This window comes from Ptiloglossa arizonensis, chromosome 2 (genome assembly GCF_051014685.1).
Source record: "Ptiloglossa arizonensis isolate GNS036 chromosome 2, iyPtiAriz1_principal, whole genome shotgun sequence".
Classification (NCBI taxonomy): domain Eukaryota; kingdom Metazoa; phylum Arthropoda; class Insecta; order Hymenoptera; family Colletidae; genus Ptiloglossa; species Ptiloglossa arizonensis.
Window position 1 is genome coordinate 33,137,054 of NC_135049.1, and position 16,865 is coordinate 33,153,918.

Genomic DNA, 16,865 nt, shown 5'->3' on the forward strand with positions numbered 1-16,865 from the left:
ACAATTTCGGCTTTCCTTTATCGAGCAAGGGCAACGATCGAGAGCGAACCTCCCGCCGCGAATCAACGATCTTTCGTAAACGCGACAACGTTCGAGCGGGACGCGATACTCGATCGGCGCGGCGAGTTCGACCACCGTTTTACGGTTCCTCGTTTCCCGCGAACGAACGAGACCGAAAGAAACACGAGGAAACGACAAACCCGACAAACGGCAAAGAAATCGCGTCCGATTTGCCGCTCGACGAAAAACTTCCTCTTTGTCCGTCGCCGACGCGTTCCGTCTCCGGCGCGACGCCCGCGTTGCTCGATTTTTCGGAGCAGCGAATTTATCGCGTCGCGTCCTTCTCCACCGACCCTCCCTTCGTCGAACGCTCGAGACCGTTCGCCGATCCCGGTACACCGATCGAGAATACGCGAGTAGTCTCGTTAGCGAATATCGGAGAAGGAACCGTAAGATTCGCGAGCTACCCTCGTTCGAGTTTGCCTCGCGCGCGACCCGGTTCGTACGAAGGATCTCTTCGTTTTCGAGCTCTCGGTACGATTTCGATCTCGAAACTCGGCGTCGTCGAACCCGCGTCTCCTCGATCGAAGAACCGTTTACCCGGTGAAAGTCGAATCGTTCCGATTCAGCTTCGTCGAAACTCCGAGCGAACTCTTTGACGTCTCGGTAATTGGCGAGTTTCCGCGTCGGGGTTTCGTCGGTTCGCGCGCTTCCCAGGGTGAACCGGCGCCGTTCGGCGAGCGGAGTGAATTTCGAGGGAGGGTTTCTTCGCGAGCGGTTCGCGGAGGGCCCGTAGATCGTTCGAAGTCACGCGAAGTCGGACGGGGAACGGTCGAGCGTCACGAGACCGTCTGCCCTGTCCCGGAAGCGGCCGCGCGAGCTCCTCTTTAAAGTTTTAGAAGATAATGGCTTTAATCGTTTGCCGAGCGAACGAGGCTTCCGAGCAGAAACGCTCGGAACGGTAATTACGGGAACGTCTTCCTCTCGGTTCCCCCGTCCGGGTCGAACGCCGCGGCTTACCTGCAATTTCAGGGTCCTCCGCCAGGCGAGCATCTGATGCGCCTGTGCCCTCTGCCTCGCTCGCAGAGCCGCTATTACCGATTTCGCCTCCTCCAGCGACGTCACCTCGGCCTCGACGCACTCCTTCGACGGATCGTTCGCTCTGCCCTCGGTGATCGCCGACAACGGACAGCTGTCCATCGACGTCTCGTCGAAGCTGCAACCAGAAATTCGAACGTCTTTTAGTCTCGGTTCGTTCGAGAGGTTCCTCTCGATTCGATCGATTCGACGGATCGAGGTCCGGAGATTCGTCGAGGAAGGTCGCGAAAGTAACCTCGTTCGCGTCGTCTCCGCGAACGATCGCGCGGAAACTCGACGGTCCCGGGAAAACGGAACCCGCGACTCGCGCAATTATCGAGACGGTCGATCCGAGCGAGGCCTACTTTCGCGACGCGTCCTTCCTATTTACGGCCCTCGCGCGAACGCTCCGACGATCCGTCTTTTTCGCGACCGCGTTCCTCGCGCTCGTCGAGGTTCGCGCTCTATCCTACAGGTTCCGGTGTAAATTTAACCCGCGGTATATTTCCGGTACGTTTCACGCGAACGTTTGCGTCTCCGACGAAAGCGACCGTTCTCGAATCGAACGAGAAACCACGGCAACGTCGTTTTCGTTTCCGCCCGGTTTCAATCGACGATCCTCTCGACTGGAGGTTCCGCGCGCTCGAGGTTCCACCGAGGACGCCCAAGTGGCCGAAAGCTGCTGCGCGATCGCGAAACTCGTCCGCTTCGAGACGATCCTCCTCTCTCCTTTTCCCGAGTCGAACGAACGAGAACGAGGCTGTCGTTCGAAAGCGAGTCGAGCCACGCTCGTTTTATCCGCTCGTCTTCGATTCGAGTGCACTCGGCGACGAGCAGCCTCGAGCGAAACTCGATAAGAACCGCAACGATTCACCGCGACCGCGCGCGCGCGCCCGCGCTTTCCTCGCCGCGGACCGACCGTATCGAGTGTCTCGAACCGACTCGAGGAGGCCAAACCGGCGAAACTTCCGCGGCTTTCGCTCTCGCGAACGCGAACGATGGTTTCTCCGCGCCTTCGAGTCGCTTCGAGGATTTCGCATCCGCGAGATACCGTCGCGCGGAGTTCGTCCCTTTATCGCGACTTCCCGGCGTCGTTTTCGCGACGAATATTAATTCTCGAACGCGCGTACGACGTCGAGGACGTCCACCCGCCTTTCTCGAAACTTTTCCGTTCGCGCGTCGAACTAACCGCGAAACGTTCGGCGCCGGTTTTCCTCGAACCGACTCTCCGAACTCGCGAACAAATTCCGGTCTCGATCCGTTGGTACGAGTTCGCTCAACGGAAAACGGAAACTACGAGTCGAGGTCCCCGATGCAAATTCGAACGCGCGCGATCGCGGTTACGCTCTGGACGGCGATTCGTACGCGGGATTCGCGCGGGCGATTTCGAACGGCGAATCGATACCGAACGCGGGGAAGGGGCAACGTTTCGTTTACAATTTCGGAGTACGATTTGCATAACGCGACGGTTGCACGCTATTTATGGAAACCGGCGGTCTTTTTCTGCACGCGAGCGCGACCGAATCGACCGTTCGTTAATTGAGTCGAAATAAATTATGCACGACTCACCGAGTGACTCACCCGTTCCGTTCGATGTTTCCTTGCCGCCGGTCGATCGATTCGCGACCACCCGACCGCGCGTTTCGCACCAAACGCGGGTTCCGAGCCCCGTGACGCTCGAGAAAAATTAATCCACGCCCCTTCGGCCCTTTCCCCTCGCCGACTACCGTGTTTGTTCACCGACCACCGTCGTTCTTCCTCCAACGCTTCGTTTCCATATTTACGAGACGGTCTCGGAACGGTATCGACCGACTAACGCTCTTTCGACGATCGATCTTTGCGTCGAATTCGAAAGGAGAATGCACTCGCCCGGTACGAAACGCCGAACCCGAAGAAACCCCGCAAAACGTCTTCCTTGCGCTTCGTTGGATCGACGAACCGGCGAGATTCCACTCCCATCCCCGTAAATTCGATCGTACGCGCCTTTCCGCGCGGAAATCCGCGACCCGGTGTTTTTCCTTTCCTTCCGTCGAAGACGACGAAAAACTCGTTACTCGTAACAAAGTGCGATGAAAACGCAGAAAATTTCGAACCACTCTGCGAGATCGATCATCGTCGGCTTTTCAATTCCGGGAGACGGGTTCTTTTGAACGTTCGCCAAAAACCCTCCGCGGAACCTACCTTCGTATCCGTTCGCTACTTTCGAATCGATCCGCTGTATTCGAGGTATTCGAGATCGCAGCGAGCGAATATCGCGCGTTAGCGCGGCCACCGAGTCTCGTTTCGTTCGGTCTCGTCTCGTCTCGTCTCGTCTCGTCTCGTTGAAATTTTTCTCGCAAACAAGTGCATAAGTAATCCGTTCGTTTGACGGTGCACGGTGCACGGGTCACCGCGCGAACCGTTAACCGCGAGGGTTCCGTAGCGAGCAAACAAAGTCGTTTCTCAGCCCGTTTGCCCCTAGACGACTCTATAATTCCCTCTGAAACTGTCCACGGCGGTCGCGTGTATCGCGCGAATTTCCGTGCCAGTTTACGAGCCCGGCAGCCACCCGTTACGACTCCTGGAAATTCCTCTCAATTATTCCCCGACAATGCCGAGTCGAGGAATTTCTTGCGCAGCCCCTCGTCGTTCCGCGAGCAAACGGACCCGATACGCGAACCACGCGAACCACGCGTACCTCGTTACCGCGTCGAACGACCGCGCGTTTTCAGCCGCGGGCTACGCGCGCGTACCCGCGAACGCTCAGGGGACGCGGCTAATGCCCGATAGGAATTACGATCGGCTGGCGTCGAAAGGGGGCCCCGTGGAAACCGCGGAGGGTTCTTCGAGTCGCCGTCGATCGAGGTTTCGTTAACGGTCGCCGCGACGCGGAAAATATTCGTTGGTCGAGTACCGGGCCGACGCGACAACGAGGCGTCGACGACACCTACCGCGTCGTGGACGTTTATCGGACAAAGATCGCTTTCGGTGATTTTTTTTTTCTCGCCAGAGGACGGAAAAGTCTCCCCTCGGTGGTCTTTCGGAGCACTCGAAGCGTCGATCGATCGACCGCTCGACGAAAGAGGCGCAAGAAAGCCCGGTAAAGTTCGACCGCTTCCTCCTCGAGCTTCCGAGGTGAATTACCTCGATAATTTAATACGCGATCTTCGATTCCCCCGCGAAAAAGGGGTTCGTCGACCGGTACGATTCATCACCGGATATATCCTCCCTCCGATAGCGCGGACGACGTTGCGCCGTCCTGCAAGTGGAAATATATTAGACCGACAGGTGGTGGCAATAAAGGTGGTAGAGTGGCGTTCGCCGCGGTCCCAGATGGCGTTAGGTCGCTGTCTCGACCGTGACTCGATTTTTACCATTTCCGAGTTTCGCGAACGCGAAACGAACCGTTCGCGACAAGATTCGATAAGATGAAAGTCGCGCGGACCGTAACGAACGATCGTCTCGCGGTTTTTCGTCCGGCCCAAAATCGCCGAGTATCGCGTTTCGCTCGAAACGAATACGCTCGGACGCGGAAACGTTTCACGAACGGAGAACGAGGAAAAAATGATCGGAAATCCATCGCAAAGTAAATCACTTTTCGGTGTCCGGTAATTGGAGCAGCAATGAACGTCGGATTCGAGGAAAAATTTCAAAGCGAAGCGGAGTGCTTTGTTCGTCGAGAAAAAAAAAAAAAGAAACTCGTTCGAAACGTTACCGTGGCGTTTTTCGAACATCCCGGAGGCGATGCAACGGCAACTCTCGCAGTTTCCCGGGAAAAGGAGGAACGACGGACGGAAATTGTGTTTCGTCCTAGATGGTCGAACGTTGTAACGTCCGCTGACAGCGTTGTCCGAGAGACGAGGAGGAGCACCGAGCTCTGCAATTTCTCGGTGAAGCGCGCGCGTTAACGCGGTTCCCTCTATCGAGAATAATAACCTTCGGAATCGCTCGACGGATCGGACTCGATTTTCCTCCGAATCGAGAGGACGAACGAACAAACGAAAGAACGAACGAACGAACGAATTCGCCAGGTGCGAGTGGTAAACGTCGTTCGAACGGAACGGTTCTCGGACGTTTCGCCGATACCGCGGCAGTCTCGAACGGAGCTCGAACGAACTCTCGGTCTACGAGCGTAACGCGACGCGTGCACCGCCGCTCGTAATTGCTCCGACGACCGTGCGCCCCGTGGAAAGCCTGAGTATTTTAGGTACGAACCGTGTACGATAATTCGCGTTGTTTCGCCTTACCGTGCACCGACGCGCTCGTTCCTCGAAACTCGAGCAAACGGACAACGAGAACCAAGTAGTATCGCCAACGGCCCAATTTTCGCGTTCGCGGCGATCGTAACGGTACAGGGTATCGAACGAATGCCCGAGAGTAACGAAGGAACTCGCGATTTCAATTTCCGACGCCCGATTCTCGTATTCGCGCGAAACGTTGTCGCAAACTTTTCGATCGAACGACGTCGAAACAATTGTACACGGACGGGATCGCGATCGGAGTCGCGATCTCGCGTTGCGACGTAAAGTTTCCTCGTACCTGGAATTCTACGAGCGATCGAAATCGATCGAGATCGATCGATCGGCTCGCTAAATGCTCGTAATCGAGTTTCCGAGAACGGTCGGTCCGCGCGGAAGGGAAGGGAGCGCTCAACTACCGGGCATCGTCGAAAACGTCTTCGGTAACCGACAATTTCCAAAGGGTACAATGTTACCGTTCGCGAACGAATTACACGTTAATAGGTACGCGCGGTAGCCAACAGCATCGACTACCGTCAATTTCGCATAATTTCGAGCACGCCGGAAACGCGCGCGTCGCTCGTTATTCCCGCGAATGGCCGTAAAAAGGCCCCGGCGACTATTGCGATTATCGTGATTACAGAGGTCGGCCGCAACGATCGTCCCCGAGAGCCGAAGACGCTCCAAATTTATCGTCCCGATTGCCCTCGTTTCCGGCCGTCTCTGCTCGCCTCTTGCCAATTCGACCGACTTTGGCGTTCGAGAAACAACCGATCGACCGAACCACCGTCTCCTAACTGCGGTTACTCCCCCCCGACGTCCTCTTCGGCCACGAATCGCTCGTACCGTTCGATCCTCGAGATTCTCGGTCAGGAAGGTGTCGGCGGATCGTTTCGTTTCTCGGACAACGCGCGTTGCGATAACCGACCGGTAGCAGTGATTCGAATCGGTCACCTTCGTCCCGATCGATCCCCTTTCAACGGAACGCGACCTCCCCTGCGAAGGCAGTCGATGAATTTAATCGTCGAGCTACGTGTTTGCCGAATTTCGGGGAATCGATCGGTCGGGTCGAGGCTCGTCGCTCGTACTCGCGCTATTTGCTCTCGAGCGGTCGCGCGTGGTCAGCCCCGGCGAGAAACGGACCGACGCGATCGCGATCGTCGTCCTCGAATTATCCGGCCAGTGGATACCCTCGATGTCCGGTAGGACCGCAACGGCCGATCTCTAAGGGGTCGCGCGCCGAGCGAACGTCCGATGCGAAGATGCCGTTCGTCCCGTCCTTGGCAAACGAGAACCAATAACGCTCCTTCGCGACGCGGAGTTCACGGTACGAGGGGAAATGTTTATCGATTTACAGGGTGAAACATTGCCCTCGTTGTATCCGGAATCCGCGCCAGGAATTAAAATTATTCGGAGCTACGTTGCGTCGAGAATTTCATTATTCCCGAACAAAGTACCGAGGCAAAGTCGGCGGCGCGAGATAAGATCGGCGGCCACGGTTCGCCGGAAACGTGCTGAAATACCGTGCGCTGGATTATAACCGAACCTGGATTACGAAGTAGCGTTTTAAAGGGATCCTCGATCCGATAAAAATAAGGGACATCGCGAACGGGAGAAAAACAGGGTTCTCGCGGCGGTGGCTCCGAGTTCGAATCGGAAGAAACTTTCGGACAGCGTTTAAAGATTTTCGCTCTCTTCGACGAATTATTCGGCATCCCCTTGCGACGAATTCGCCCCGACCGGCGTCCCGGTCCGTTAGGATTTCGCGTCCCTCGGCGAATCGAATCGTTGAATCAACCGGTGCAAGGCGTCTACCGGTATCGCGGAGCTCGGCGAAACCATTTTTATCGGAGTAATTTCTACGGCTTCGACGGAATTTCGCGGTTACTCGATTGATCGTAATTCCGTTAATTACAATTGAATCGTCGCCAATCGCCGCGGAAGAATCCACGATACGAGTAACGAATCGCGGGGAAATCGATTCGTGAGAAATTTCACCCTCGAACGAATGGCGCACCTCGACCCGAGAACCGGTAAACGGCTAGATCGGCGCGCAAGAAGAGACTCGACTCGTGCGCGGACACGCGAGAACGATCGACACCGATCCTACGAGAAAGTTCGCGAATCGAGTTTCCCCGACATCCGATTTTCAATCGCGGTTAAATTAATGGCTCTCGGCGCGTACAACGAGCGGTGCTAAGTTCGTCGATAGAAATCGTGGACCATCGAGCGATTCGAAACGAGTCACCCTCGCTCGATCGTCGATGGGCATCGTCGAGCGTCGCGGCTCGAATGCCTCGTGTGAAAACCTACTCGGTGCAAAGGAGAGGTAAATTAAAATTATCCACGCGTATCGAGAAAATGTGCAACGAAGCCGGGGGTGAACGAACTCTTCGAGCGAGCGTTCGCGACGCTGCGTCGAAAAACGCAAAAAGGGATTTTTGGGAAGAGTACCCGACGTTGAATCGGATCGTAAGAAGAGCATTTAATCGCGCCCTGTATCCTATCGCGTAATTTCATCGTTATTTCGTTCGAACCGATATCGCGAGGTTCTCTCGGCCGCGAGAAAAAGTTTGTCACCGCGCCCACTCGAGGTCTCCGACCGATCGAGGGCTTTCCCTTCCTTCTCTAGTTACCCTTCCCTTGATCCGCGAAATCGCGCGGTTATCGAATTCGTATTTTCGCGCGCATCGGGATCTTTTTCGGTCGTTTGGTCCCGTCTTTAATCCCGTCGGAAAGTTGGATCGTCCCGTTGATCTCGCGCCGCTTCTCTCGTCGAAACGCGACACGCTTTCGCCTTCGAAGCCTCTCGCCTCTTCGTCTTCTCGTTGGAATTCAGCCACGAACGAATTCGTTGCGAAGATTCCCGAGACCGACCACCGAACCGCGGAACCGAGAGATATATCCGGCGACGCCGAGCTCGACGAGGAATCAAGATCCATTCGAAATCCGTGGTACGATATTTCTTTCGGGTTTAACGACTTTCGAAAGCATTGTTCGTCGGGAGGAAGCACCGTCGGTGGTTCGGCGCGGGAAAAAACAACGAGACTTCGAGGAGAGAAAAACTCGAGAGAGAAAAGCGGCACGGTCGGTCGCGATGTTTCCGACGTCTCGGGAACACGGGTAATCGGGGTACGTATTTTCCTTTTCGAACTCGACGCGTCGCGTACTCCCGTTCCAAAATCAGGGGCAAATATTTGCGAACGAAAACGCGTACGTCGGAGCCTCGAGCGGCACTCGTCGCGTTTACGGTGCACCGGTGGTAGTCATTTTCGAGGAAAAAAGATTCCGGAGGAGAAAGAATTTCGAGGAGCTGGGCGTTTCGGCGAGAACGATTCGCCTCGGTTCGTTCCTTTGTCTATTCGCGGGACTCGAAATCCGAGGTACGCCGCGTCGCGAAACATTCTTGGCCGAGAAAACGAACGCCGGAGGATCGGCGGTAAACTTTTTACGCGAACGATGGGCGTAACCGCGAGACCCGTTTGTCCGCGATTCGAGGCAACAATGGCATCGCGGAGCAATTTCCGGCGATACGATTGCTCGAAAAAATATCGAAAGACAAAGGCGAGCAGTAACGAGCAGGATCGTCTCCCTATCCGGGTGCACGCGTCGTCGTAGAATTCGGAGAGCGAGAGATTCGCGTCGGTGGTCGTCCCCGGTAAACGTTCAGGTTCGTCCGGCGGTTTTCCCTGGCCGAAACATCGCGGAAGAGACCGAACGCAGCGAGCGGAGACTAGGCGCGCGGAAGTGTTCGCCCTCTCGTACAGGGTTTCGCAATTATCCTCGCGGCGGGCCGGTCGTCGAACGCGCGCGGCGGCTTCCTTTCGCGAACGCGAGAGCCTTTGCCCTCTCGAGCGCGCGTTGACGGAATCGATCGCGGGACGAGAGGATTAATTTTCTTCCGGTTGGAAGCTACGAAAGAGGAAAGCGACGCGATCTCCGGCTGCGGCGCGAAGCGAGTTTCGTCCAAGAGTGCAGTATCGAAGACTCGCCACGGCGCGGCGGTGTTCGTCGCGGCGCGTTCGCTCCGTGAAAGAAAAACAACGCTGGAATGGAAACGCGACGCAAAAAGGGTAACGATTGTATTTTTCGCGAGAGGTGGGGCTACGAACGAGAGGGGGAAGCGAGGGGCGAGCACAAAGAAACGCGCTCGCAAAAGCGGAAAAAGCGCGAAACCCGGAGCCCAGCCGATACGATATCGCCCGGAGAGCCGAGAACCGAGAAGCGACAAGCGAGAAGCGAGAAGCGAGAAGCGAGAAGCGAGAAGCGAGAAACGGAAAACTCCGCGTTGAGACGCGGAAAAACGAGACACGGTGCGCGGTAACGAACGGCGACAGAGACGGCGATGGGCCCGATGCGACGACGGCTCCGTTGATACCGAGAGGAATCGACGATTCTCGAGGACGCTGGTATCGCGTTGGCCGCTTTCGCACCGAAATCGAGCCAAAGACGGTTTCGACGACTCTCGGACGGCTCGAAGACGTTCCTCGGAATCGTCGCAGATGGTATCGGTATTGGAACGCGCGTTCGTCCAATCGCCGTCACGGGCCGTCACCGAGACAACGAAACGAGGCATCGAAGGGATTCCGTGCCAAGAGTCGACCGCTTTTACGGGCCTCGATCGATGCGTTTTTTTCTTCGAAAGAAAATGCAGCTAGACGGTGGTGAATCGAAGCTTGCGAGGCGGTACTCCCGCGAGACGGTCCGAGACTCTCGGCTTCGTGCTAATGGACTCCATTCTACGGCCGGTTTTTCTCATCCGTCTGCTTTCTCTTTCCGTTCGAGCGATAGAGCTCGGTACCGTTCTCTCGCGGCGATAAAGCTTCGGTCGCGAATGCTGCGTTCGGCGGCTTCGGTTCCGTTCCATGCGCGACTACGATACGGGCCGAACGTTCGCCTCGTTCGCCTCGTTTGCCCCCCGTGTTTACAAACAGTGTGCCGGTGCCGGTGCCGGTGCTGGTTCGTCGCTCGCGAAAAACGCTCTTCGAGACCGGTGCGCGCGACCGACCGTGGATCTTGGACGATCCGTCGAAAGGATACTCATCTGTCGGTTCCTCGATCCCTCGCGTCCGGGCGTCCTGTCCTCTTCTCTGAGCGATCCTCGGTGAATTTTCACCACGTACGATTCGATCGCGTTTTCACCGAACGACGACGTCGACGACTCTGGTATCCGGTCGAGGACAAGCACGAGCTCGGTACGCGTTGCGAGCTCGGCGCTGTAGAGACCGTCGAGGCGAACCGAGTGGGCCGCGCAGACGCTCGCGCGCGAGTACGTCCGAGGAACTGACGGCGGACGATTAAAGTCGGCGCTGGGAGGAAGGGTTCTCCTAGCTTCCAACCGGCGCAGATGGAATCGCGACCGTGGCTAGGGACGCGCGAAACGCCACTGCGGCCAGAATTCGCGCAGCTCGCCGCACACTGTGCAACGTGCAACGTGCTTCCTCGAATCGGCCACGTGTCGGTTAACAACGGGCGCTCGGTGGCGCGGCTCTCTTCCGCCGAGATCGCCCGCGCGTAAACGCGATTCCGCGATCGAGGGGATCGATCGTACCGCCCTCCACCGCGTCGAGAGATCGCGATCGATTCGCGCGATATAAAACGTACCGAACGACCAACGAGCCGAGGTACCTTCGTCGACGAAACTCGTTCCCATTTTCTTCCCCGGGACGTCGAAAACCGCCGAGTCCATCGCGTCGACGAACCGCAACGAACTCGCCAAAGAGACGGAAATTGATCGCTGACCGCGCATCTCGAAATTATTCGATGTACGTGCCGGAGTCGAAACGCGGATTGTTTGCCAAAGAACGAAACGATTCGATTTCGCGACGAAATAGTGGTCGGTAATCGCGGTGGTGGAATTTACGAGGACGGTTGTACGCGCGATACCGCGTAAATCCGGCCTCTGTGATCGGAACGACGCGACGCCGTTAACTCGCGTAATTCTCGAGCACGTTGAGCGTTCCGTTCGTTACCGCGAACTCGAAGAAACGCGGCAAACGGGTCGCGAGGACGAGATCGAGCAGATAAAAATGAAAATATGGGACGAACGTCGAGAAACGAACGCGCGGAACAAAGGACTGGAAACTCGGCGAACAATTAGAGTCGAGGAGTCGTTTTCTTCTTTCCTCGGCTCGTAAATTGCGTGCGCGCGCGCGCGAGCTCGAGCGTTCGCGTTCGCGTTAATCGCCTACGCGGCGAGGCCGTCGTTCGCTCGAGACTCGCGCGAATCGTTTCTCGCGGTCGAGCGAGCGATCGGTAACGACCGCGACGCCGCGTGGCTAATTACGAGACCGACGCGGCTCGACTGTCGTCGAAATTCCCCTCGGAAGAGAAACGAATCGTTGCTACGCTCGTTCGGATACCCCACCCCGTAGACCTTCGAAACCGTGCAGTTTCCGCGAACGCGTATGGCCTGTATTTTAACCAATTACGGGCCAACCGCTCCAAAACCTTCCGCGATTTCCAACTTTTGTTCCGAGCGACGTACGAGCCGAGTACGTATCGCTTCGATCGCGCACCGACGGTAACCGCGTCGAGCGGAATCGCGCTCGGCCGAGTTACGCGCGCCCTCGCCGCCGGAACGATCGAAACGCGCTTCGAAACGATAAGCGACAAACTTTTCCTCCTCGGATCGCGAGCACGAGAAGGATCGAAACCTTCCCATTTCTCCCGAAGGATCCCGTCCGAACGGAATCCTCTTAGCGATCGGAAGCAAATTTTATATCCGGAAGCTCGGCGAATTTGGACGCGACGTTGGATTACGGACCGCTTCGCCGAGACGAACGGAAATTTCCTCGGAGAAATTCAATAAGAATTCTTTCGCGAGAGAAGTCCTTTCCACTCGAATCGAAGCTCGCGTTGTATCGGAAATTTCGTCCGAAAGAATGTTCGCGTCGCGAAACGAGACTCGGGAGACACCGAGATCGAGAACATCGACCGTTGCTCGCTCGATCGATCGATCCATCGATCGATTAAGAGAAACTGGCGCGATTAAAGTTCCCACGTCGAGCGCAATTTCGCGTTCATCGGTCTAGTAGTCGACACCGAGCGCGATCGTTCGTGCCGAGAAATTTCGTCGGACAGAGAGGAAAAATGACGAGCGAAGAGTTCGTTTCGTCGAGCGATGAGACACGTTCGCGGAACGCGGCGTACAGGATGTTGAGATCATCGAGGGTGAAAGGCGCGACGAGACGAGAATATCTCGGTGACCGCTCTTGACGAACCGAACGAGAAACGGAACGAGCAGCTGCGCGGAATACGTTTCGCTCGAATTTAATAACTCCCGTTCCCGAACAATCGCCGCAGACGTCGCGTCGTCGCGTCCTCGCGTCCTCGCGTCCTCGCGTTACCTGGAAACGAGGACCGTGCGAGACGCGCATCCACCTTTATGCAAATACACGGGACAAGTATCCGGTGACCGCGGAATACCAATGCGACCAAACTTCGAGGAACGAAATTTCGAGGTAAACGCACCGAGCGCGCGCGAGGCGTTCGACTTTGCGTCTACTGTCGTCGTTCGAATTATTCTCGATCGTTCGGTCGAAACGTTTCCACCGTCTCTCGGTTGCAACAACGAACGAGCAATTTCCCGACTCCGTCTCGGGACAAATTCGTTTCGCGCTCGAAGCGAACTCGAGGAACGTGGCGCGAGCCTCGTTCTCGATTAAACGAGCGACGGTAACGCGGCGTTCCATTTTAGCTCGCGTGTGTTTTCGAACGCTTACGTACGCGCGCGAGTACTCGTAACGGGTCGAACGATCGTTTAAAATACGAGTGGGAGAAATTGGAAAGATACTCGTCGTCGACCCGGTCGATCCGAACGAAGAAGGATCGCGTCGCGAACGGCAGTGGTCGAGAGGAATCTCGGGCGTCCAGGAGCCCTTTCGGACGACCGTTCCCGCAGCTAAGTCGGTGAATTTTTCATCGAACTGGGAATCGCGAGGAACAGCGGGACGTTGCGACTAAGGAACGCTGCAAAAAGAAGGAAGACCGGCCGTGAACGTGACGTCAATTTCAACGTGGAAGAGGGAACCTTGTTCCCGTGTCGGCGGCGCGCGTGTCTCGTCCCCGCGGCGGCGAAGAGCCGTAAACCGAGGTGCGAGAAGAAGAGAAAATTGAACGGGGCAGCTGCTCTTCTCCCGCTGCGATAAGATTACGAACACGGAACTCGGCCCGCGAACGTGACGAACTGCTCGAGAAAACGCGAGATAGTTTTGGCACCGGTACTCCCTGACCCGCGACCAAGTCGAATACTCCGAGGCCGATCGAAACTCGCGACGCGTTTTACCCTTCGAAATTTCGAATCGAAACTCGAATTCGTTCCAAGTTTTTCGCGTTTCGTCGATTCGTATCGAAGAGCCGAAACGGCGAGTAAACTACCGTCGGTACTCGTTTTCTCCGTCCCTGCCGCGCTATCCGACGTTTGATAAATGCCGAGGAAAATGGCGCGCTCGTAACGATGCAGAGGTGTATCGATCCGTGAACGTTCCTCGATTCGCCGGGACGTTCTCACCGGCGTCGAACGTCTTCGTTTCAATCGAGCGAGTTAGCGGTTCCGACGGGACCGTTTCTCGTGTCCGTGGACCGGAATTGGCCGCGTTGCGGCATCGATGCATCGCTGTGCACGTTCCCGACCCCGTAACCGATCGACGCTCGAGAACGCGAATATTTTACGAGCCGCGGATATTCCGTTACTCTCGAACGAATGCCTGCGGATGGATCCGTCGCGTCGTTCCTCCTCGCGATTCGTCACGCGCGATTTCATTTTGCTTTCCCGGGAAGGCGTCGAGTCTTCGAGAGAAGCGGTACGCGTTACGCGGAAATGTTCTCCTCCGTCGTCGAGTCGTCGAGGTTTGCTCGAAACCGCGACGTTTGTTCCGAGTCGTTGCGTTCCCCTCGTTGCTCCTCCTCGACGGAGCGTTCGCCGTTTTCGTTGCGCCGCGCGCGGATTAAAGAGCCGCGAGGCGTCGTCGTGGCGCGAACGAGAACGAAAACAAGAACCGAGCACGCTCCTCGCGGCTGCTTCCGTGGACGCTCGTCGCTCGATTGCCGTCCTCGAATATTCCCCGATGCTCGTGCATCGTTCCTCGTATTTGCGAACTCCGGCCACCGACCGCCGACCGGTCGCCAGCTGCCCGACAAAATTCTACGACAGCGTCGGGACGCCCCTCCCGGAACTCCTCCCCTTTCCCCTTTCCCCTTTCCCCTTTCCCCTTTCCCCTTTCCCCGCCGCTAACTTTGCAGATAATAATCGCAATAACGGTTGGCCTTTGTTGCACCGAACCGAGCGAAATCAACGGCGCGCCGGTTGCCACGCCGGACCTTGCGCGCCAAATACGTATTCCGCTCGATCTACGATCGTCCACCCTCGTTTCGACGACCACGCGATCCTCTGTTTTACGTCCGCTCGCGTTCACCGGCTCGGAGGGACGCGACGTATCGCAAACGGGCACGAAACCAACGAAAACGGAACGCGACGATTAGCGAACGAAATAGTCGCTTCGTTTTTACGAAATTTTCGCGCGTTCAGCTTTTTCCTCGAATCGACGATACGGAGACGCCAGGGTACTACCGCGCGCGTTAAAATTTGATCGGCTTTCTCGTTCATCGTCGGAAGGACCGAATAATTAACAACTCTGCGAACCATCACCGGGCCAGAATCCACGGACGTTGGCGAGGAAACGCTCGAGGGATTTTCACCGGGGAGATGGCCGAAAGGTCGGATCCCGAGTCTTTCGCTTCGTGCTGCTCCTCGAAGACGTAACTCGTCGTTATCCGCTTCGTTCGCGCTGGTCGGATCGTTAACGCGATCCGAGGGCCGAAATTAAGGATCGTTCGCCCGTTCGTCCTCGTTAAAGTCGGAGGGAAACGGTACCGATCGGAAACGACGCTACTGGCGCGATATTCTGCAACGGAACGCGCAATTTACCCTCGAAGCTCCATCCACCGTGTCGACGAACGAAACGCGTCGTTATCGTTCGAACCCGAACGCGCACCAAAGTTCGGACGATCCACGCTTTTGTTTCCAAGCACCGAACATCGACCATCGTCCACGTTCGTCGCCGCGTTTCTCCTACAATCCGCACAAACGCGAATCGTTCGTTCGATCGTTTCGGTCCACCGAATTCCCTTCGACGTACCGAATTCCAATCCTTCCCTTCCACCGAGCGGAAATCTCGTTTTTCCCGGGCTTCTTTGCGTGTCGATCGATCCGCTTCTCGTGCCGTAACTCTCGGTGGTTCCTGCTCCCTTCCCGATTTTTAGCGAAAAACGAGACCGGCTTTTCGAATTACGGACCGACGCAACCTTCCCGACGGTTTCGTCTTCGTCTTCGAACTCGACGATTTTCGGTGCGGCGCAAAGACGGAGCTCGAAACCGTCGCGAACAAATCGATCGTGCACGGTTCACCATCCGGACCGAATGAATTCTTAATCGTCCCGCGAGAAATGCCCCAATTTCGCGACACTTTGATCGAGCGCGGAATATTTTTGGACGCCGAGAAAATCTCGAACGACGCGGTCTCGCGAGGATCGGAAGACGGTTGGGTCTCCGAGCGATTCGGAGAGCCGTTCCTCCGCGGAAAAATACAGGGATTCGCGGTACGCGAACCGTAATTTCGAGAATGTCGATCGCGCGTGACGCGGGCCGGTTACGCGTGCATTCTCCGTGCGACTAACGCGTTCTCGGGGACGGTGGTCGATCGATGGACATCCCTGGTGCGCGCGATGTAACCGAAACGATTTTTCGCATCGACGACCCTCGCTTTTCGATCGTTTACCACCGACGGGACTCCCGGGTCGTCGAAAAACTACGTCGATGCGGGGACAAAAATTCGCGTTCGTTTCGTAGGCGCGAGCGCGAAAAGACGCGGTTTCGGAAGGGGAAGAATCGAGCGTCTTTCCGGTACTCTTGGGACACACCGAGGACGATCGACGATCGAAAAGCACGAGCGAAACCCGTCGACAACGAGCCTCGATTACCGCCGGCCATTATCGATTATCGTCGAGCGGAATTTTATTCTTATTTCACTTTTATTTTTACGCACCGACCCGCTGTTGCGCCTTATCCGTCACCGGCAACGTTTCTCTCCCGAAACGGTCCCTCGAAATATTTATTCGAAAGAACGTCGCTCCGGACGTTTCGAGGGACACGCGAGCAAGCGTAACGGCGCTCGCGAGGGATTTCGACGCGGTCGCAAATCGACGTCGAAAAGTGTGCTTCCTCCCGGCGAATCCGTTCCCTTTGTCGTCCGTTCCGCGAACCGAGCCCAACCCCCGTCGAAGGAACGTGAAATATCTTCGTCCGGTCGAGAGAGCAACGCGTCAACGGTACGACTCGCGATCGCGATTTTATCGCGGTTCCCTCGGCTCGAGTCAGCGTCGAATCTCGCTCGAAGGAAACTCGTTCGCGGCTTCGAACATCGAGGAGCTTTCGGCAAAAACGGCGCGCGACTCGACGGGACGAAAAAACGACCCCAAGTAACGCCAGATACCCGCACGGGGAACGAAAATTATTCGCGGAGCGGTATCCTCGGGGTACGACCGTTGTTTGGAAATTTCGAAAGAACGAGA

General features: G+C 56.5%; 1 protein-coding gene across 1 annotated transcript in view; it reads right to left on the reverse strand.

The window, feature by feature from the left end:
* The window catches only part of LOC143155113 (uncharacterized), a 64,686-nt gene that overhangs the window by 2,694 nt on the left and 45,127 nt on the right, over positions 1-16,865 (reverse strand). The window contains exon 2 of the mRNA XM_076327472.1: positions 1,021-1,216. Coding sequence (XP_076183587.1) covers positions 1,021-1,216 — 196 coding nt within the window. The remainder of the gene's footprint in view (positions 1-1,020; positions 1,217-16,865) is intronic.